This window comes from Rhipicephalus sanguineus, chromosome 1 (assembly GCF_013339695.2).
Source record: "Rhipicephalus sanguineus isolate Rsan-2018 chromosome 1, BIME_Rsan_1.4, whole genome shotgun sequence".
NCBI lineage: Eukaryota > Metazoa > Arthropoda > Arachnida > Ixodida > Ixodidae > Rhipicephalus > Rhipicephalus sanguineus.
Genome location: NC_051176.1, coordinates 336,271,147 through 336,289,218, shown reverse-complemented (window position 1 = coordinate 336,289,218; position 18,072 = coordinate 336,271,147). Strand labels below are relative to the sequence as shown.

At 47.5% G+C, this 18,072-nt stretch overlaps 1 protein-coding gene across 1 annotated transcript in view; it reads right to left on the bottom strand.

Moving 5' to 3' along the window:
* Window positions 1-686: 686 nt before the first annotated feature.
* LOC119379582 (three-prime repair exonuclease 1) overlaps window positions 687-18,072 on the bottom strand; it is a 37,688-nt gene continuing 20,302 nt past the window's right edge. The window contains exons 5-6 of the mRNA XM_037648886.2: window positions 12,515-12,654; window positions 687-3,763 (exon numbers count right to left, since the gene is read on the bottom strand). Coding sequence (XP_037504814.1) covers window positions 3,428-3,763; window positions 12,515-12,654 — 476 coding nt within the window. The 3' untranslated portion in view covers window positions 687-3,427. The remainder of the gene's footprint in view (window positions 3,764-12,514; window positions 12,655-18,072) is intronic.

Genomic DNA, 18,072 nt, shown 5'->3' with positions numbered 1-18,072 from the left:
GCCTTTTAAGGCACTTCCTTCATGTATTACGTTCACTTCCATATGTGCTTTCATGCTTATTATTTTAAGTTGCCCATGTCAGTTCACCTTCAGTTTGAAAGCTGCATGCTGTAGAATTCCAGCCTTTTACACAACTTGTGCCATGCCTTTTAAGGCACTTCCTTCATGTATTACGTTCACTTCCATATGTGCTTTCATGCTTATTATTTTGCAACTGTTTTCTAGCTGCATATTTGTACATCCATTTTTTTTCTGCCATGTTATACCTGTTTAACATCTTTTATGTCCGTTTTACCATCGTTCCCGATGTTGCTAGGGAAAAAACACGAAACGGTGATGTCCAACCACTAGTTCATTTTGGGCTTGCCTGTGGCAGTGCCTCCAGTCTACTGCGCATCAGTATTGTTACTGTGGTGCCATTTGCCAGAGTAAAGTCTTCAGACACGCAGGCAGAGGTTACCACCAAAGACAATGCGGTGGTAGTTTTTGGGTGTCGCTGCATTACAATTTTAGGTTTCAAAGGACCGAAAAATTCCCTTAATTTTATAAAATTCACAATTTAACGAAATAATTCGAGCGTGGTCATCAATTCGTTAAATAGAGTTTCAGCTCTAGTAAACTTCAACACTGGAAAAGAAAATTCGGCTTTCAATACTGCACACACCATGTATGAAGCTCCTGTTGCTTGGAAATATAATTTATTACACAACACATTCTAGGTACACAACTTAAGCTTTTCTATGGTCACACTGCAAGCCATGCTCAGACTCACAAATTTTTTCTGCACTTTCGAACCATGTTAATGCATTTTTTTTTTGCAGCACTAGGTGATCAATAGTTGCCAGGGGGCACAACAATATGGAAATGAAATGTGACATGCGTAACTAGAAAAACTGAAAGAAATGGCATGCAAGGTAAAGAAGTGAAGCACATGCTAAAACAGGGTATTGAATAAGAACAACGTCTATAAACTCGATTATTCAGCACCATTTCCTGGCATACATATAAAAACCCAATATATACTTGTATTACACTACATGCAGATCACCTGGATACATTCCTGTATAAAAGTTTGTGCAACAAAATACAAGTTCAAAACTGTCAGTGCTCATTGCATGACTACCTACATATAAAACATTTCCGCAGCAGTGCTTCCAAACTATTACCATGCATTAACCACGATGTTCGCACGTACAAGTAACCACAAAGAGTGCCGTTAGCTAGACTTCGCAAGCCAAAATACAGCAATGTCTGTGCTATGAGCACACATCCTGTTCACATAATCCATGACTACACATAAAACGTGCGTGATAAACAGTATGTCAACTTTTTTAAGGTATGCTTCATCAACCATTAGCAGGAAACTTTACGGTGATAAAAAAGGAGCAGACAATTTTACACTAAGTGGTCCATACAATGCTCCAACTGCCGTGAAAGAGCTGCCATAAAACTTGGAACAAATCCTTCCCGTAATTGGAATGAGCAAGCGAACCAATACAAAGAGCCACGCATGGGAAGACATAATTATGGTGATGGGCTTAAAAAGTAATGAAGGAAATGCCCTGCCACATGTGAAGGCAGTGACATAAACAGCACCACACTGCTTGTCTACGTACCGATCAGGCTGCTGTTAGCATCCCTCACGTGATATGATGGCTTGACCCTTTTCAATTTTCCCAGTGGCGCTTGCTGCTGCTGCACAATACTCATGTACAGCAGCAGTACAAGCTTAACTTCAACCTTCTGCAATCGTGGTGGCAGCACAAAGTTGTGAAGCGCTTAGTTTTTAGAAAGAGGTGTGGACAAGGCGTGGAAGATACTATTTTTACAGCCCTAGTAGGGAGCATGGCATTCACTGAAGGACATCCCAGACCCTCTGCCCATACTAAGCAACAGCCTTCCACTGCTCGAGTTTTGCTCTCATTGGCAGGCAAAACTTTACAGAGGGCCGCCATTTCACTTCAAGGACCGTAAATGCCCTCCCATCATGGCGAACCTTGGCTCTCTACACTAAACACAATGTAACCACATGCAGTTCATGCCGGTGAAGGGGAGAGGAGCCCTTACACTGAGCACACTTGCATGCACTGAAGAGACTTGAGAGAGCAAGGACTGCACACCAGAGAAAGACAGGAACAGACGAGAGTTGATGGCGGCCACACCTCGCACGTTTTCAACGCTTGATAAACCATGTCCCACAGTCACAGTAAAAGATGCAGAGAACGAGAAATCGGTGAGTCGACATGGTTGAAGTAATGATTACTAGATTTTTACTTTAAGACATGCATACAATGAATACAAAGTGATGCACATTTCCATAGACTAAGGGCCGTGAGTATTAACACACCGCCTAACGCAGTACCAAAGTAGGCAGTCTGTTTAACACTCCACATGCAGCAAAAATAAAAAAATACTTTGATCGCACAAGTTCCATGTTGGTCAAGGTCACACACCAAATGACAGCTCGCTTTGCAAGCAAATGATTCCTATAGTCAGTAATGCATGCCAAATTATCGCATGCTCCCTAACCCATTTAAAATTGGTATATAAAAATGCTGCAAAGGCATCATAAGATAATACCCAAAATGAAAGAAAATGTTTCCTTGTTGAGCAATGTGATAAATAAGCAAAAAATTAATACAAAAACTTTTTTAGGGTCTGATCAACCTAAAACAAACATTCAATTGACAGCATACCAGAGCATGATGAAATTGTCATAAAAATTGTGGCCTTGAGAATTCCACAGAAATGAGGTGCTCGTTATGGCTGTTTGCACTTTCTTGGCAAGGAAAAAACTCAATTATGCCTCTGATCATTTGGAGGAGCACGCAAACATTGTACATCCACATGCAATTGTGAAGTGCAATGTTACAGTAGACCTTAACAATGCCATATCATTTGCAGCACTATGCAAAATTATAAGTAGGGTTATGGAAACTTGTTTCCTGTTATTCAAGACTAGCACTGCTTCACATGGTGTGACTGCACCTTTGCAGCCTGCCTCAAAAGTAAAGTGGATGCTGCACCACCTGACGTAACTATGAGTCACAGACAGCCGGTGGGGGGGACCACACTTAGAAGAAAATGAGGGTCAAACTACAAAGAGGCAATAAGATGGACTAAGAGTGAGCAGCGAAAATGAGATACCTTGTGAATGCCATGCAAGCCTTGCATTGACATCCAGATACCTACGTCAATGTAGGTACTCAAACCTTAGATTTAAAAAAATGAGGCTCACTCGACAATGCACCAGTCATGATGATCATCCATGTCAAAATCACAAAAATCTGCAAGAGGCCCGCAGAAAAAGCCCCATGAAGATGGCACATTTTGGTCTACCAAATTCATACAAAGATTTTGGCACGGCGCAGACATGCACCCCCCATTGTACAACTCCGCAAATCCCATGATGGGGTTGCTGCTGCAATCACCAGTCACGACGAGAATCGGCCAGGTGTGCCGCGTTGGCATCAACGTAGGCAAGGAAGGCTGCTTTCTCTGTGTGGCACACCTTCATGAGGTCAACGCAATCCTGCTCGGCATGGTGTGCATTGGAACGGCGTCCACAGAAGCGCTTGAAGAGCTGGTCAAGTGCATAGGAGTTCTGCTTGCTGGCAGCCACCGATCCGCGTCCCTTCTTGGGTGCGGGAGGTAGCACAGGCCACACGTTGTGCACAGCCTTGAGTGTGTCGCAGCATGCCAGCCCTGGCACACCCAGTACACTGTCCACATCACTGCTGCCCGTGGAATGCACCAGCTCATCCTGAAAGGGAGTAAGGTAGTACATGTCCTTGACACTATTCCTGAACGAACATGCTCGTGTAATTAAATTGTTTGAAAAGTCATGCAGCCCTTTACCATAGTACTCAAGGGCATGTTACACAAAATATTAGTGTTTTCTTTTGTGCTGGCTTTTCTTCCACGTTACTGCTTTTATTTTTTATGAGCATACATGCCATGTTTTATGTGGTGCAGTCATATACTACCAAAGCAAATTATATTTAAGCAGCTTGAGCATGGGGACCATTGAAGTACAAATGCAATGCTGAATTGAATTCTGGGCTTCTAAAGCACTAGTGCTGCAACACCCTGCAACACTTTTTCAGAATGGTCAGAAAACGCTGCCGATTGGTAGTCGAGGCACCTGAGAACACGCGAGTTAAACATTATAGAGCAGCACGCGGCCTGGAATTTACAATTAATTCTCAAAGTGAGCTAGATATCGCTCTCTTCTCTCAACAAATGATGCCATAAAACCAAATGACCGCGCCAGAAACCCAAAGTCCACGACCATTGGCTGATTGGAGCATCGTCAGCTGCATAGTTGCCATGGCTGCAACCACGTGCCCGCGCGCACACCGTAGATTTCAATAATGCAATAAAAAAATTGTTTTCCTTTCATGATAGTAGGACATGATTACTATACTCGGGTACAAGTCAAGAAAAAAGCAGCTTTTCGGCATCAAAAGATCCCCTCCAGCCAATGGCGTCGCCATGTCATCGTGATGTCACAGCCAACCGCCTTCGTGCCGCGCTCAAGTGAGGAATCAAAAAGCATGTTCTTCTGCGCTTACAGACCTCAACCAAAATGGCTGCTTCCACTGTTCGCGACAATCCATCGGCGGCGTCAGTGAGATGGCGCTCTTGCAAGCTGATTTTAGTGCATTCAATCCAATTTGGATTCTACGAAAAACCTTGTTTGTGTTGTGTGCAGTGTTCGGTAATGACGATCGCCGTGTTGTTTCGTTTGCTGCATAAGCGCTCGGCGCTGGAAACAGCTGCCGATATTTGCGCTGTTGATCGACGCTCCAATACCTTAAATGATACAAAGCAGTCATCATCATCCTCTGCGAGTGCTTCATCTTGAGCATGAAGTGTTGCGCGTTCTGCCGTTTTGGACCCTCCTGCATCTGCGCTGTACGTTGTTTCACATGCCTGTTGTCAGACCAGTGACTGCGACAGGTGGCGATAACTGCTTGTTTATTTCTCATTGATTATGCCTGTAAGTTGTTAATATTATGGCTGTGCATAACACACGACGTTAGTGGGCGGTTCCAGCTTATTGCACCCGCAAAACTGATGGCTGTCTGGTTTAGAATCTCTCAAAGGGTGACTGCTTTGTTACTCTCTCGTTTACTGCTCACTGGGGCGCAATTACACCTGTTTCTGTGCAGGCGCCGACTCACACAAACAATCCCGCCGTGGTTTCAATTCACTACTCCAGTTGACCAATAAACTCTTTCACGGGTTGTATTCTAACAGAGAAATAAAAGAAATTTAACTAAAATTATATCTTCGCTCAAAATGAAGGCTTCCAGAGGAACTACTTTACAGCGCGGACACACTCATAGGAGCTTGGGTCCAAGCGCTGCCTGTAGGCGCAATGTGGTCGGCCACGACATCGCAATGACACGGCAATGCCATTGGCTGGAGGGGGGGGTCCTTCAACGGTGAAAAGACGCTTTTTTCTTGACTTGTACGCGAGTATAGCATAAACTAAAGGGGACAGGGATTAGAGGAAGACACATGGAACACATGGATTTTGGCCTCTACAATTTGTTTAAAATTTATCACTATGAATACTGAAGAACTATCGCCTAACACTAGACGACCCTCCACGTGCACAAATCACTGAGGGCACTACTACAGTAAAAGCTCGTTAATTCGGATTTCTAGGGACCGGAAAAAATGTCCGAATTAACCGAATGTCCGAATTATCGAATGGTCGAAATAAACACAATAAATGCAAGAGTTTTTTCAACATACCTTTACTTTACAAAGTAATCGCGGATGCGTGTCTGTTTTCGAGCAGAAATTCGCGCGGACACAATTTTTCTGAGCCCTTTAAGGTGCTCAGCAGCTCGCATGCTGTCTGCAGTGCCAAAACAAGTTCTTCAAGGACGACGCGGGCCTCCGCGACTTCCTTCACAGTGCGAGGGGGCCCGTGTGGCTGCTCCTCTTCAGGCTCTTCGTTCTCGGATTCGTTGCCATGCATCACTTCCTTAACGATTTGCTCATCAGTCAGACAGCCGGCAGTGGCAACGCCATCATCAATGCCGATATAATCCTCTAGTGTCACTGCATCAGGCATAACACTTCCGAAATCCTGCCCAACGTCGGCACCGTAGTCCGGCGACACTTCGGCATCGCTGGAGTCGGGTACAACAAAGCCACTGTGCCTGAAACAGTTGGCAATGGCGTGCACAGGCGTGTTCTGCCCACGACCTCCTCTATAAACTTCTGCCACACATACGCAAGAATGCTACGCCGACGTCATGGCACAGGAGCAACTTCTTGTCGGCAGAGCCCATTTTTCAGGGCACGCAAAATTTCTACTTTGGTGGTGAAGTCCTTCGCCTCGTACTTGGGCCGCTTCGCCGGCGTTGCCATCGGCAGAGAGTGCGTTCACACAAAAAGTCAGCACAAAAGCACCAGCAACAATCAAGCTAAAGGAGCCGTACTGAATCGTTCCTCGATAAAACGACGTTCAACGATGCAGCATACCAACGGGAACAAAGCACACGCGAAGAAAAGGCGTTCAACCAGTCTGGCAGTCTCAAGTCAAGCCAAGTCGACAATTGATGTCCATGGCGATGCTGCGTTTGAGCTTCACTTCTGTTCCGAATTGTTATTTTTTCGTTTTCGAGCCTCGCCAGCGGCCCGAAAGTCGCCGAATTATCCGATTTGCGGTCAAATCTGTCCGAAATAACGAGCGCCCAGTCTCATAGAGTGATGCGTATATTTACAGGGACCAGATGACGTGTCCGAATTAACCGATTTTCCGAATTAACGAGAGTCGAATTAACGAGCTTTTACTGTATAGGCTTGAACTGTGTGCACGTCATATACAGTAGAACCTCGTTGATACGTTCTCGCTTAATACGATTTCCCGGCTCCTACGCTCGAAATCGCGAAAACTAGAAATGCCCCCATAGAGCTATGTGTTAATACGTTCCGCTTAATACGTTCCCGGAAAATACGATTATTCGGCAGCAACGTTCGGCATTTCGGCAAACTGCGGTCGTATGATACGTTCCGCGGGCAAAAATTCTCACTCAGGTGGGCAAAAAAAAAAAAACGCTCTCGCGTGCTTGTCAAGCGTAAAGTGGCAGACTGCCGCCGCGCGGCTACGGCGGTTTCTTTGCTGCGCTCAGTTGTCCCCTCCCCCGCGTCTTCTCCGAATTATTCTCAATTGTCCCCTCCGCGCCTTCTTCGAATGGCCCGGTCGCCCTCTCCATCACTGCCGCAGCTGTCTGTGAACCACACACAGACCCGTCCGAGCCGTCAAAGTCTTCAAATGGTTTTCAAAAAAATGCCTGTTATTTTCTGTAGCACAGTGGTTTTCTTACTCAGCTGACACCTTGGCACGATTTCGCTGAGCGCTGCAAAGCCTTCATCCGTAGCACGGTACGTCAAAATGCGATCGTCCCACACACTTTTGTTCAGACCCCATGGCTACAACAGCCGGAAGAACGCTACGGAGCTAACAATGTGGCACAAAGAATGGATGCTGTCGGTCACTTCCAGTTCGCCATGTTTCGGCACAAGACGCACGTGCTGCCTCCGCTACACAACGCGCCGCGCAGGGGTAGCAACGCCTTAAATCACTAGACTTTCGCTCCATCTGCCTCCTCTCCCGACGGTGTCTCACACGCAGCTGGCGTCTGCCTCCATGTTTTTCCTAACGTAGAAGATTTACAAAGCCACGCGCATTTAAGTACTTTAGCCACGCACCTTTTAGCGGGAAAGATGCGAACGCGATGCGCCTATCTACTCCCGCTAATCCCCCTGTCATTAGCGGGGGATGCGTTCCCCACTGTGTTATCAGGTGTCTACAACTCTGCAGGGTAACCTCCACCGGAATCGAGCGTCGCCCAATGAGAGTCGTCGTCAGGGCCTCGGCGATTGTTGCTACTTCAAGGAGAAAAACATTTAGGGATATACGTACAGTGAAAGCTCGTTAATTCACACCTCATTAATTCGAAATTTTGGATAATTCGAAATGGTCGCCGCAGTCCGGTCCGCAGTGCATAGGAGACCATGTGTAAAACGATTCGTTAATTCGAACAGAAATTGCCGCCTCTACGGATAATTCGAAGCGCGCGCTGCCGAGCGTCATCGTCGTCAAACACTAGTGGAAGCTTTTACGGCCGAACAATAGGTGGCACGACCGGTTTTTTCGAGCTTCAAGTGGCCTCCGAGCAAGGGCAAGCAAAGTATGGCCTCCGAAATCCAGGGAGCAATTTTTTTTTTTTTCCGTAGCCCTCCCGCTATCTCAGCGCCTGGCGCCACTTGTATACGCGGGACCCGCGGGACTCTGAGGAGTCGGCGGAGTAGTCCTAGCAGTCCTAGGCCGCACCCGGCAGCGTCACTTTGTTCCTCGAGCACGTTGTTCGTTCACGCCGTCAAGCCGTCTTATTCCGCATCGAAGTTGCAAGATGCCGCGGGGAAACTACTGCGCGAAGACTGTCAAGGAGAAGGTGGAGATTTTGCGAGAGGTTGACCAAGGGAACTCGAGCAAATACGAAATTGCGAGGAAGCACGGCATACCTCCGAGCACGTTGTCAACCTACATACGCAACAGGACGGCCATTGAAAACGCCTATGAAGCCGAGGATTTTGGCGCCAGTCGAAAAAGGCTAAGGACAGCGAAGTTCCCGGAACTGGAGTCAGCTTTGATTATCTGGGTTAAAGAAATGAGAGCCCAGAGTATCGCATTGAGCGGCCCTATCATCATGGCCAAGGCAGCCGATTTCACCCTGCGCTTGGACATTGAAGACTTTGTCGCCTCCGAGGGATGGTTTCATCGTTTCAGGGAGCGGCACAATCTCGTATTCCGCACGTTATCCGGCGAGGCAAAGGAAGTGGACGCCGAAACATGCGCTACTTGGAGAAGCGACACCCTGCAGCAGTACTTGGAGAGCTACTCACCACAGGATGTGTTTAACGCTGACGAGACAGCGTTATTTTTCAAGTTGCAGCCAGACAAGACGATCACCTACAAGGGAGACAGCTGTGCCGGCGGCAAGCGCAGCAAAGAGCGTGTCACTGTTCTGGTCGCCGCAAATATGACCGGTACGGAAAAGGTCCCCCTTTTTGTGATTGGCAAAGCACTCAAGCGACGGTGCTTCAAAAACATTCGGTCACTGCCGACGGAGTACGCTGCAAACAAGAAAGCCTGGATGACAGGTGACCTATTCAGGAAGTGGCTACTGAAATTCGACAGGCGAATGGAACTGGGCGGCAGACGCGTTCTTCTTGTCGTCGACAACTGTTCGGCGCACAAAGTCGACGTTGAGCTGAGAGCAACAAAGTTAGTGTTCCTTCCAGCAAATACGACTGCGGCCCTACAGCCAATGGACCAGGGTGTGATAAGGAACATCAAGTGCTTTTATAGGCGTCACATGCTGGAGAGAATGATTTTGTGCGCGGGCGACAGGAAGGACTTCGGCATTACGCTGCTCACTGCCATGCACATGTTGGTGCGCGCATGGAAACAGGTGACCGCGACCACAATCGCAAACTGTTTCCGCCACAGTGGATTTGCAGCTGGAAGTGCGCAGGATAGTTGTGACGTCGACGTGGACGGGGCTGAGGAGCTCATGCCAGTGGCATTGCGCGACACTCTTCGGGGCGTACGTTTTGCTGATTATGTTGAAGTTGACACCGGTGCATCGGTGTGTGGTGCCCTGACTGATGAGGACATTATCGCTCAAGTAGCCGGTGCGCAGCCTGTTGCTGAAGAGCCAGAAGGTGAGGAAGACGAAGATGACGAAGCGCCTGTGCGCCCGTCAGCTTCTGCGGTGATGGAGGCACTTAATGTGGCGCGTCTCTTCTTCAGCTTTGAAGAGGGTGAAGAGGATTCCCTGCGCCGCGTCTGCGCGCTGGAACAGAGAGCCGCAGCTGTGGCATTCAGAGAAAAGAAGCAGATGGTCATCACCGACTTTTTTGGCCAATAAATATTTTTCGTGCCCTCACCTTCGAAATCCACCCATTTTTGCTCACTTTCATTATTTCGAATTTTGTTTAATTCGAAATTGCTCAGCGTTCCCGTGGAATTCGAATTAACAAGCTTTTACTGTATTAGGCAGGCCGGGCCCTGTGCGAGGCTGCACGTTGCTCAGTAGTTCGCGATTCGAGACAGTTTGCAGTTGCGTCTAGCATGGCGTCGAGGAAGCGCAAGCCCTTGTCGATTAAGGAGAAGCTGAATATCCTAACGGTTGTCGACAGGAACCCGAAGAGGAAGCGAGTCAACATAGCGAACGAACTTGGACTGCCAGCGTCTACTGTGAATACCGTGGTGTCGAAGCGGAAAGAGATCGAGACGAACGATTTGGTATTCGGCGGCGCAACAAAGCAAGCCCATGCAGCCCGCCATGGGGAGCTGGAGGAGGCGCTATTGAAGTGGTTTAAGCAAGCACGCGCCTCCGGAGTTAACTTTGATGGCAGCATGCTTAAGGGGGGACCCTGCTTCGGAGACATATTTCTTTATGTTTGAGTACATTTTTGTGAAACTTTCGCAGCTTATGTATTTTTATGTCCTGATTTCAAATATGCAATTATTTTTCTTGTACACTATGCTGTTTTCAAAATATCAAATATTTCATTTATATTGTTGGGAGCAAGATTTATTTATAAATTGTGAGAGTTAACAAGCAAATCAGCATATCACAATAAGCTGGAATGAATACTGTATGCAATAAAACAAGAATGGATGTTCTAGGCCCATTTGAACAAAAGTTATAGTATGTTGAACACTTGGCAAGTGAGCGATGTCGAGCTCGGTCAAACTGGGATCAAGCTGGGAATGTTCAACATACCATAACTATATGCTCAAAACAAGAAACATGTTTCAGAAGCCGGGTCTCCCCTTAAGGAGAAAGCACTCGAAATTGCCGATGTTCTTGGCATCGATGACTTCACCGCCTCCAACGGCTGGATAAGTCGCTTTCGAGCGAGGCATGGCATCGCCTACCGACAAGTGAATGGGGAGGCAGCAAGTGTGAATCCAGCCGACGTCGATAACTGGTTATCACTGCTCCCTACCATAATTAATTCCTATCATCCACGCGACGTTTACAACGCGGATGAACTAGGCCTTTTTTTTTCATGTTCAACCTAGCAAATCGTTGAGCATGAAGGGCGAGTCCTGCCACGGTGGAAAGGTCAGCAAGGACCGAGTAACTGTGTTGCTTTGTTGCAATGAAGACGGCAGTGACATGATAAAGCCGTGGATGATTGGAAAATCCAAAAACCCGACATGCCTGTGGAACATCCCTCGTCTACCTTGTATCTACAAGAACAACATGAAGGCGTGGATGACCTGCGAGATTTTTTAATGCTTCCTGCATTACCTCGACGGACGCCTCGGATGCAAGGGGCGCAGTGGCATGCTGTTTTTGGACCACTGCGCTGCCCATTCGAAGGACACGTCATTCCTTCGCAACCTTCGTGTTGTGTTTCTACCTGCCAACACGACTAGCCACTTGCAACCCCTCGACGCTGGAATCATTAAGAATGTGAAGCATTTCTATCGGAAATGTATTGTGCGACGCTTCCTTGCTCGCGTGTCACGTGGTGATGACCCCGGGAAGTTATCGCTTCTCGACGCGATGCACTACTTTAGCACTTCTTGGGACAGTGTGACGAGTGAAACGGTTAGCAACTGTTTCAGGAAGTGCGGTTTTCGGCGGCAGCTTGCATCGGAGGATACAGAGTGCAGCGAAGATGACCCTGTGGCGTGCGCGTCTGACACCGACGACGACATCGATGAGGAGTTCCTCTCCACCGGCGCCGATGCACCCTTCGCAGAGTTAGTCTCGATAGACGACAACGTCCCAACTTGCGAGCCGCAAAGTGTTGCCGAGATTGTCGCGGAGGTGGTGGGGGACAACGCAGCGAAGGAGGTGGGGGACGAGGCACCGGAAGACAGCGGCGAGAACGAAAGCGTGAGCCGACCGGCTAACTTCGTCGAAGCCCTTGCGGGACTAGAAGCTTTACAAAGCTTTTTTTGCACGAAGAACAACGAAAATGCGGACAAGGCTCTACAGTGTGTGCAGAAGGAGCTTTTCTTGTCCAAGGGTGAGAGGCAGCAGCAGAAAATTACTATGTTTTTTGAAAAATAAATGTTTTGTGCCCTTACACTTCTATATGGACTTGTCAGCCTCAATTTTTGCTGGATTCGGATCGTACGTTTTCCCGGATCGTACGTTTATCTTCCGCGTTTTTTTTCGAAAACATATCAACGAGGTTCTACTGTATATAGCATTGCTGGGCCCAGATTCCTTAATTTGTGCCATTCATCTTTCATCACCATGTTGCATGCTGTCATGGCAACAATCACTGGGACCAACCACTCAGTGCAACCAAAATGATGAATGGTTGAAAAGAAGAAATAATCACAGTTAAGTACAGCCACTGCTCACTTATAGTATACTTGTTGCAATATCAGTGCTTCAGCAAGAAGCAACATGCACTCCCGCCAGTTTATATAGGTAAACAAGTTAGTACATACCATGAGTATGGGGAAGTCAAAAGCGTCCCCATTGTGAGCCAGAAGGCAGATCGGTTGTGCTAGGACCGAGAGAAAAGCACGAATCGCAGGCTGGGCTTGATTGAACAGTCCCTGGTCCTTCAGGAGAACGGGGTCGAGACCTGTAGTATACAAGGCGCATGCTAGAGGACACCTATCTATGCCACTCCTTTTTCGCACAAACACTGCATCAAAATCGCCAATTTAGGGCCAGCATTTCTCGGTTAGAAAAAAGATGGGCAACATTTTTTTCTCACCGATTGACAGCTTGCCTTGTCGGCAATGTACGCTTCCCGAACAATTGCTATCACTTGCAAGATAAGTGAGAGCTTGTTGCATTTAGTATTACCACCTCTATGGCTACTCATGCTTGTCGCTTTACACTGGGCAATAGCAAGAACATCAAATTGGGAGCTGGCGCATGGCACAGGTGGTGCGAAATATGGAACTGCGCCAGTTGTAGAGTACGCAGTACATGCACTAGGGCACTCTCACGCATGCTTTCACCACCGCTTTGGAGGCCAGCATTCGGGTTTCTCGTTGCCCTTCAACCAATGCTGGAAAAACCACTGCTCCATTGCAGCGGCTGCTTTGTCACCCGGCGCACAATGAAAAATGCACTCGCAAAAGCCCTGTGCAATTCAATCGTTTGAGCACTGGCACCAGCACGAGCTTCAATTTATTGTCTGTCTTCTATTGCAGCAGCAGTGAGACTTTTAGTATACCGGATAAACATGCTTCATTACATTGCAGTTCGTTTTATATATTAGGGTTTAACTATATGATAGACATTTTCTAGTGTGCATACTGCACTCCTTTGTTTTCAGGAGTTCTTGAGGCTGTAAGCCATTGTCAAACATGCATGTGGCAACCATAACCCACAGGTGCCAGGTTGTTAATACTTTTGATATTCATTACAGCCACATATCCCCTGCTAATTGTTTAAGAAGCTTCCATCACCGTGGCCTGTAAAACTTTACAATAAAACCTCACCAATTCAGATAATTCAAACTCCTTCATGGGTCCTGGGCAAATGTTTATGTTATACAATCAAACTTAGTTCATTAAAATTCTACAGTGACCAGAAATTTGTTCAACAAAATGCAGTTTTAACAAGAGAGAGCTGCTTTGAATATGACACCCCATAACCTGAGCCCCTTTCTTGAACACGTATGCAGCCCAGGTCATCCGTGGACAGGCAGTCTGCGCAGTCCTCATGCATGCAGGCACAGGGGGGAAGGTAAGCTCGTGCAGACTAAGGGGGTTTGTGGTCCTTGATTGCAGGCGAGTGCGTCATTTCGCAAGGCAAATGAGCATGCGAGCGGCAACAGAGAGCACGCATCTCCTTCATCCCACCTAAGGGGAAAGTGGTTATGTTAGAAAAGAAAAAAAAAAGTGGGGAAACAAAAGACTGGAAGAAAGAGGAAGTTTGAACCAATACGCGGAGTAGGTGTCAGCATATCCGTGGCCGAACTCCGTCAACCAAGCAGCGAGGGCCTCATATGCTCATGACTGTCCGAATAGCACTCCAGGTCATGGGCGAGTGCACCATAGCAAAAGAGGCACAGGAGATGAAAATGCAAAGAACGTGAAAGGTGCCTGTGCATTGGGCGGGATTGGGTGCAGGAGAGAGTTTAGCATAGCCATGTGTGTGCTCTACGAGGCAATGATCATAGTGGCCGAGAGCATTGGTAGCCAGTGCTCCTTTTTGTTTTGCAGCTAATCACCAGCCGGTAAAATAGCCAGGCAACCAGATAGACTGCTGGCAGCTACGTGTGCACTGTCTTCCTTCGCATTTAGTGCAGACAGTTGCATCATCCCTAAGTTTCAGATATATGTACATTGATGCAAGAGGCAACATGATCAGAGCTTTTTTTTCCTAAAGGCAGCCAGTAGGCATGAAAATATTGTTAGAAATAACCGTTGTGCAGTTCCTAGAATTTAAAGGGGTACTGACACAATATTTCGAGGCCGAGATAGCCTGCGGGATCGATTCCGGTAAACATGCGTATATCATCTGCAAAATACCAACACCGAATATAGCTTGGAAGTTATTTTAAATGAATTTTGAAGTTTGCGTGAGCAATCGCCATCCTCGCGCTACTGACACCCTCAAAGGGGACCCTTGGGGACCCCCTACTTCCCTGACGTGACCACGCTGCAACAAGTTATGATGACGTCATAGCCGCCATGTTTTTGTTTTTTTTTGCCGCGTTTGCTCCAGCAGCCTACTTTTCGATGGCTGCTCACGAACCGTGCGAAAGTGAATCACAGTTCTGTGTGCTGACGTGATCGAGCGCTGCACCCAGTAGGTGGTGATAGTTGCACCCGGAGGCTTGTCGTTTTTGAAACCAAAACTGACACTGGTCGGTAATGAGGAGCCTGTAATTAATTATCTGTCGTGCACTGCAGCAAACGATGTGCCGTGTTATGACTAACAGGCCCCCAGCAACACATTGCAGCAAAAAAACGCGAGGCCAAAATTTTTGTGTCAGTACCCCTTTAAATTCCAAGAGCTTCTTTTTCCTATTCAAATACAAGGTACTTTGCCTGGACCCGCTGTGCAGTTTGAATTATTTGTCAATTCTGTTAAGAGACTTCGAATTATCGTATATAATGGCATCAATGCTCATCAATTGGGACGATCCTTATAGCGCACCAAGTGTAAAGCAAATTAAATGTGCAACATTACCGGCCAACTAGGTGCTGAAGTCGACATCACCATTTTCAGCACCTGACCTGAGTGGGCAGTGGTATGTTAAAACAAGCACGAGTGCATGTGCTCTTCGCAGTAGGCATGGCCATCAACAGACCAGAAGCAAATGTCACGCGGAGTTGTAACATAATTCAAAATGTCATTCCATTTTAGTAGCACCATGCGAGATGATGTCAGCATGTTTAAGTTGCACACAAACCACAGCAGCGCCACCTGACCAACACTGGTTAACTATTGATGTTGGATCACGGCCACCTGGATCGGGGCGCGCGGCGGTGTTGCTCCGGCCGTCCCATTCGGCGCGCGCCCCTTTGAAAAGTTGTAATTGAGGTAGTTCAGACGCGCGCCGCGACGCGGCGCTCTCCTCCTACCCCCTTGCGAATGATGCCGCGCTGACCGCGCCGTAGACAGCCGCAGATGTGTTTGGAAAAATGCACACTGGACATCGTGCACGTGGTGACTGGAATCAAGGTACGCTATTATGTAATGTTAATCGGGCTTTACACAGTGAGTGTTGTTCTCTGTAGCATGTTACAATCGAGATAGAGCCAAGCAGCGTACTTAAGAGACTTCGTGTGGCGCGGCGCGTTCATGTGCCATGACCACGGCCGCTACATAAGTGCCATGACACATATATTGTGCCGAGTACGTGATTTTCCGTGCTTCTCATTCTTTGTTTTGGCAATCGTTTCTCCCACGGCCGCCTGGACCGGCGCGCGCCATGCTTCTTTCTAAAGGAAATACATTTTGTCGTCGTCGGCACTGCATAGCTATCTTCTGCGGTCGAGCGCTGTCTTAAGTTGCTGGAAAACAATTGCGGTAATGATAATGCTGTAGTCGTTTTCTCCTTGCCGATGATAGGCAACATTTTGATATGGGCGCGTCTCTTTGCATTCTGAAGTTCCCACGATACGACAGTGATGTGAATGCGACGTTCTTATTTAAGCGCAGGCCGCATGTAGGCGAATTTGAACGCGAAAGCGATGAGTGACGCTTGTCGCCTGCGAATTAGCTAAGGGTCGGTCGCGCAATGGCCACTTTCTCTCGTTTTGGTATCGAATTGTCGTTTTAACGCGACAGCATGAAAGAGCCCGTTTCCCAAGCAACACTTTATCCTTGGCAAAATGTCGGCCTGACGTCGCTGGCCAACTGCACTGTCGTTGGCTCAACCTTGGCAACCAATGTAGGGCCGGTCTTGGGGATTGACATTGGCCTCATGTGGGCCTGCGTCGGCACCCGATGTAGGCCCGTCCACCGTGGCCGACGATGCCGAGTGCATGCCGCTCGCGGGTTGACCAAGGCCCGACGTTACATAAGCTTCGATTTACCGACGGCCGTAGGTCGGTTGCGGACGTTTCTCGCTAGTATTGCTCTGCTTTTTTTTTTCTTATTTTTTGTGCGTGTTCTAACAAAACGCATCAATTGTTTTTCTGGTGTGTTGGTGCGTGTCGTATTTAATGTGAACGGGCAGTTTATAGAGGCGTTTAACTCTATCTGAATTAATTACGGGCAGAGTGCACATGTAAGACGGAAATAAACGCCTCTAACGGTCTGCACTAATTAACGTGTTAATACGTAACACACAATAAAAGAAAGACGTGAATATAAGTTCTCTCTCTTTAGATGTTTCACATTGTCATACCACATTGACTTCAGGCAAGTAATTTGTTTTTTAGTCTGCGTTCCACGAGGTTACGCCTGTTAGCTGTAGCTGCGACTTTTTCACAATAAAAAAAGACGGCAATATACGTTTTCTCTCTTTAGATGTTTCACATTGTCATACCACATTGACTTCAGGCAAGTAATTTGTTTTTAGTCTGCGTACCACGAGGTTACGCCTGTTAGCTGTAGCTGCGAGTTTTTCACTAGCTTGCCTCATTTACCGTGTTTTTCAGAAACGTGCCGTACGGCTGCGTGCCTTACTGTAAGTCAACACCAAGAAAGATTACGTTGCCTCGACGCCAAAGTGGCATTCCTTCCAGCAAGTAAAGCTCGCGCACTCAAGGCCGCAGCATCCCAAGGGAAATCTGCCAACCTCCTTTAAGCAGCGGAACCAACCTTCGGATCGTTTCCCCTATTCTGGAAGCACTCAGAAAAAAAGGGTTTTTTAATAAATCTCGTGCTTTCCTTCGCATGTATACTTTTTACTGATATGCTGCACTTAAGAACACCAAAACAATTTTCTTGAAATGTGACTCGCGGGTGTTTTCGCTTCGGTCACCATCATCACGACAAGGACTGGCGCACACACACAAAAAAAATAAAGAATATAGCGATAGCCGCCATTCATCCTTTTTTGTGCTTTTTGTGAGGGTGGGGGAAGTGCTATGCTAACTCACGGTTACTCTACAGCGATATCTTGAAGGCGCCGCAAACTTTCCCGCATAGAGCGCAAAGGAATGGAGGGGTAGTAGGCGCGCGCCGCGGTGCGGCGAAAGGAGCGGTCACGCCCCTTTCTGCAATTACGCCTCCTCCGTCCGAATGGGACGGCCGGAGCAACACCGCCGCGAGCCCCGATCCAGGTGGCCGTGGTTGGATACAAGGATGAAGCCGCGCCTTCTGTCATGCAACTTATCCATATTAACCCTCTGCGGTCCGAAACCTTTTCCCACCTTCCGTCTGTTCTGCTCCGAAAGTAAAAGACTCAAAGATCAAGTGAAAGAAGTTTACTTACTCTTTTACAGTTGGCACATAATGTAGTCAGAAAACGGGTGCGTGAATCAACCACAAAAGAACTTGTCCAGCAGTGCCCGACCTCGGGCAGTGCCCAACAACTGACCGCAAAGGGTTAAGAAAGAAATGTGCTGTCTGAGTCTCAGCTCCA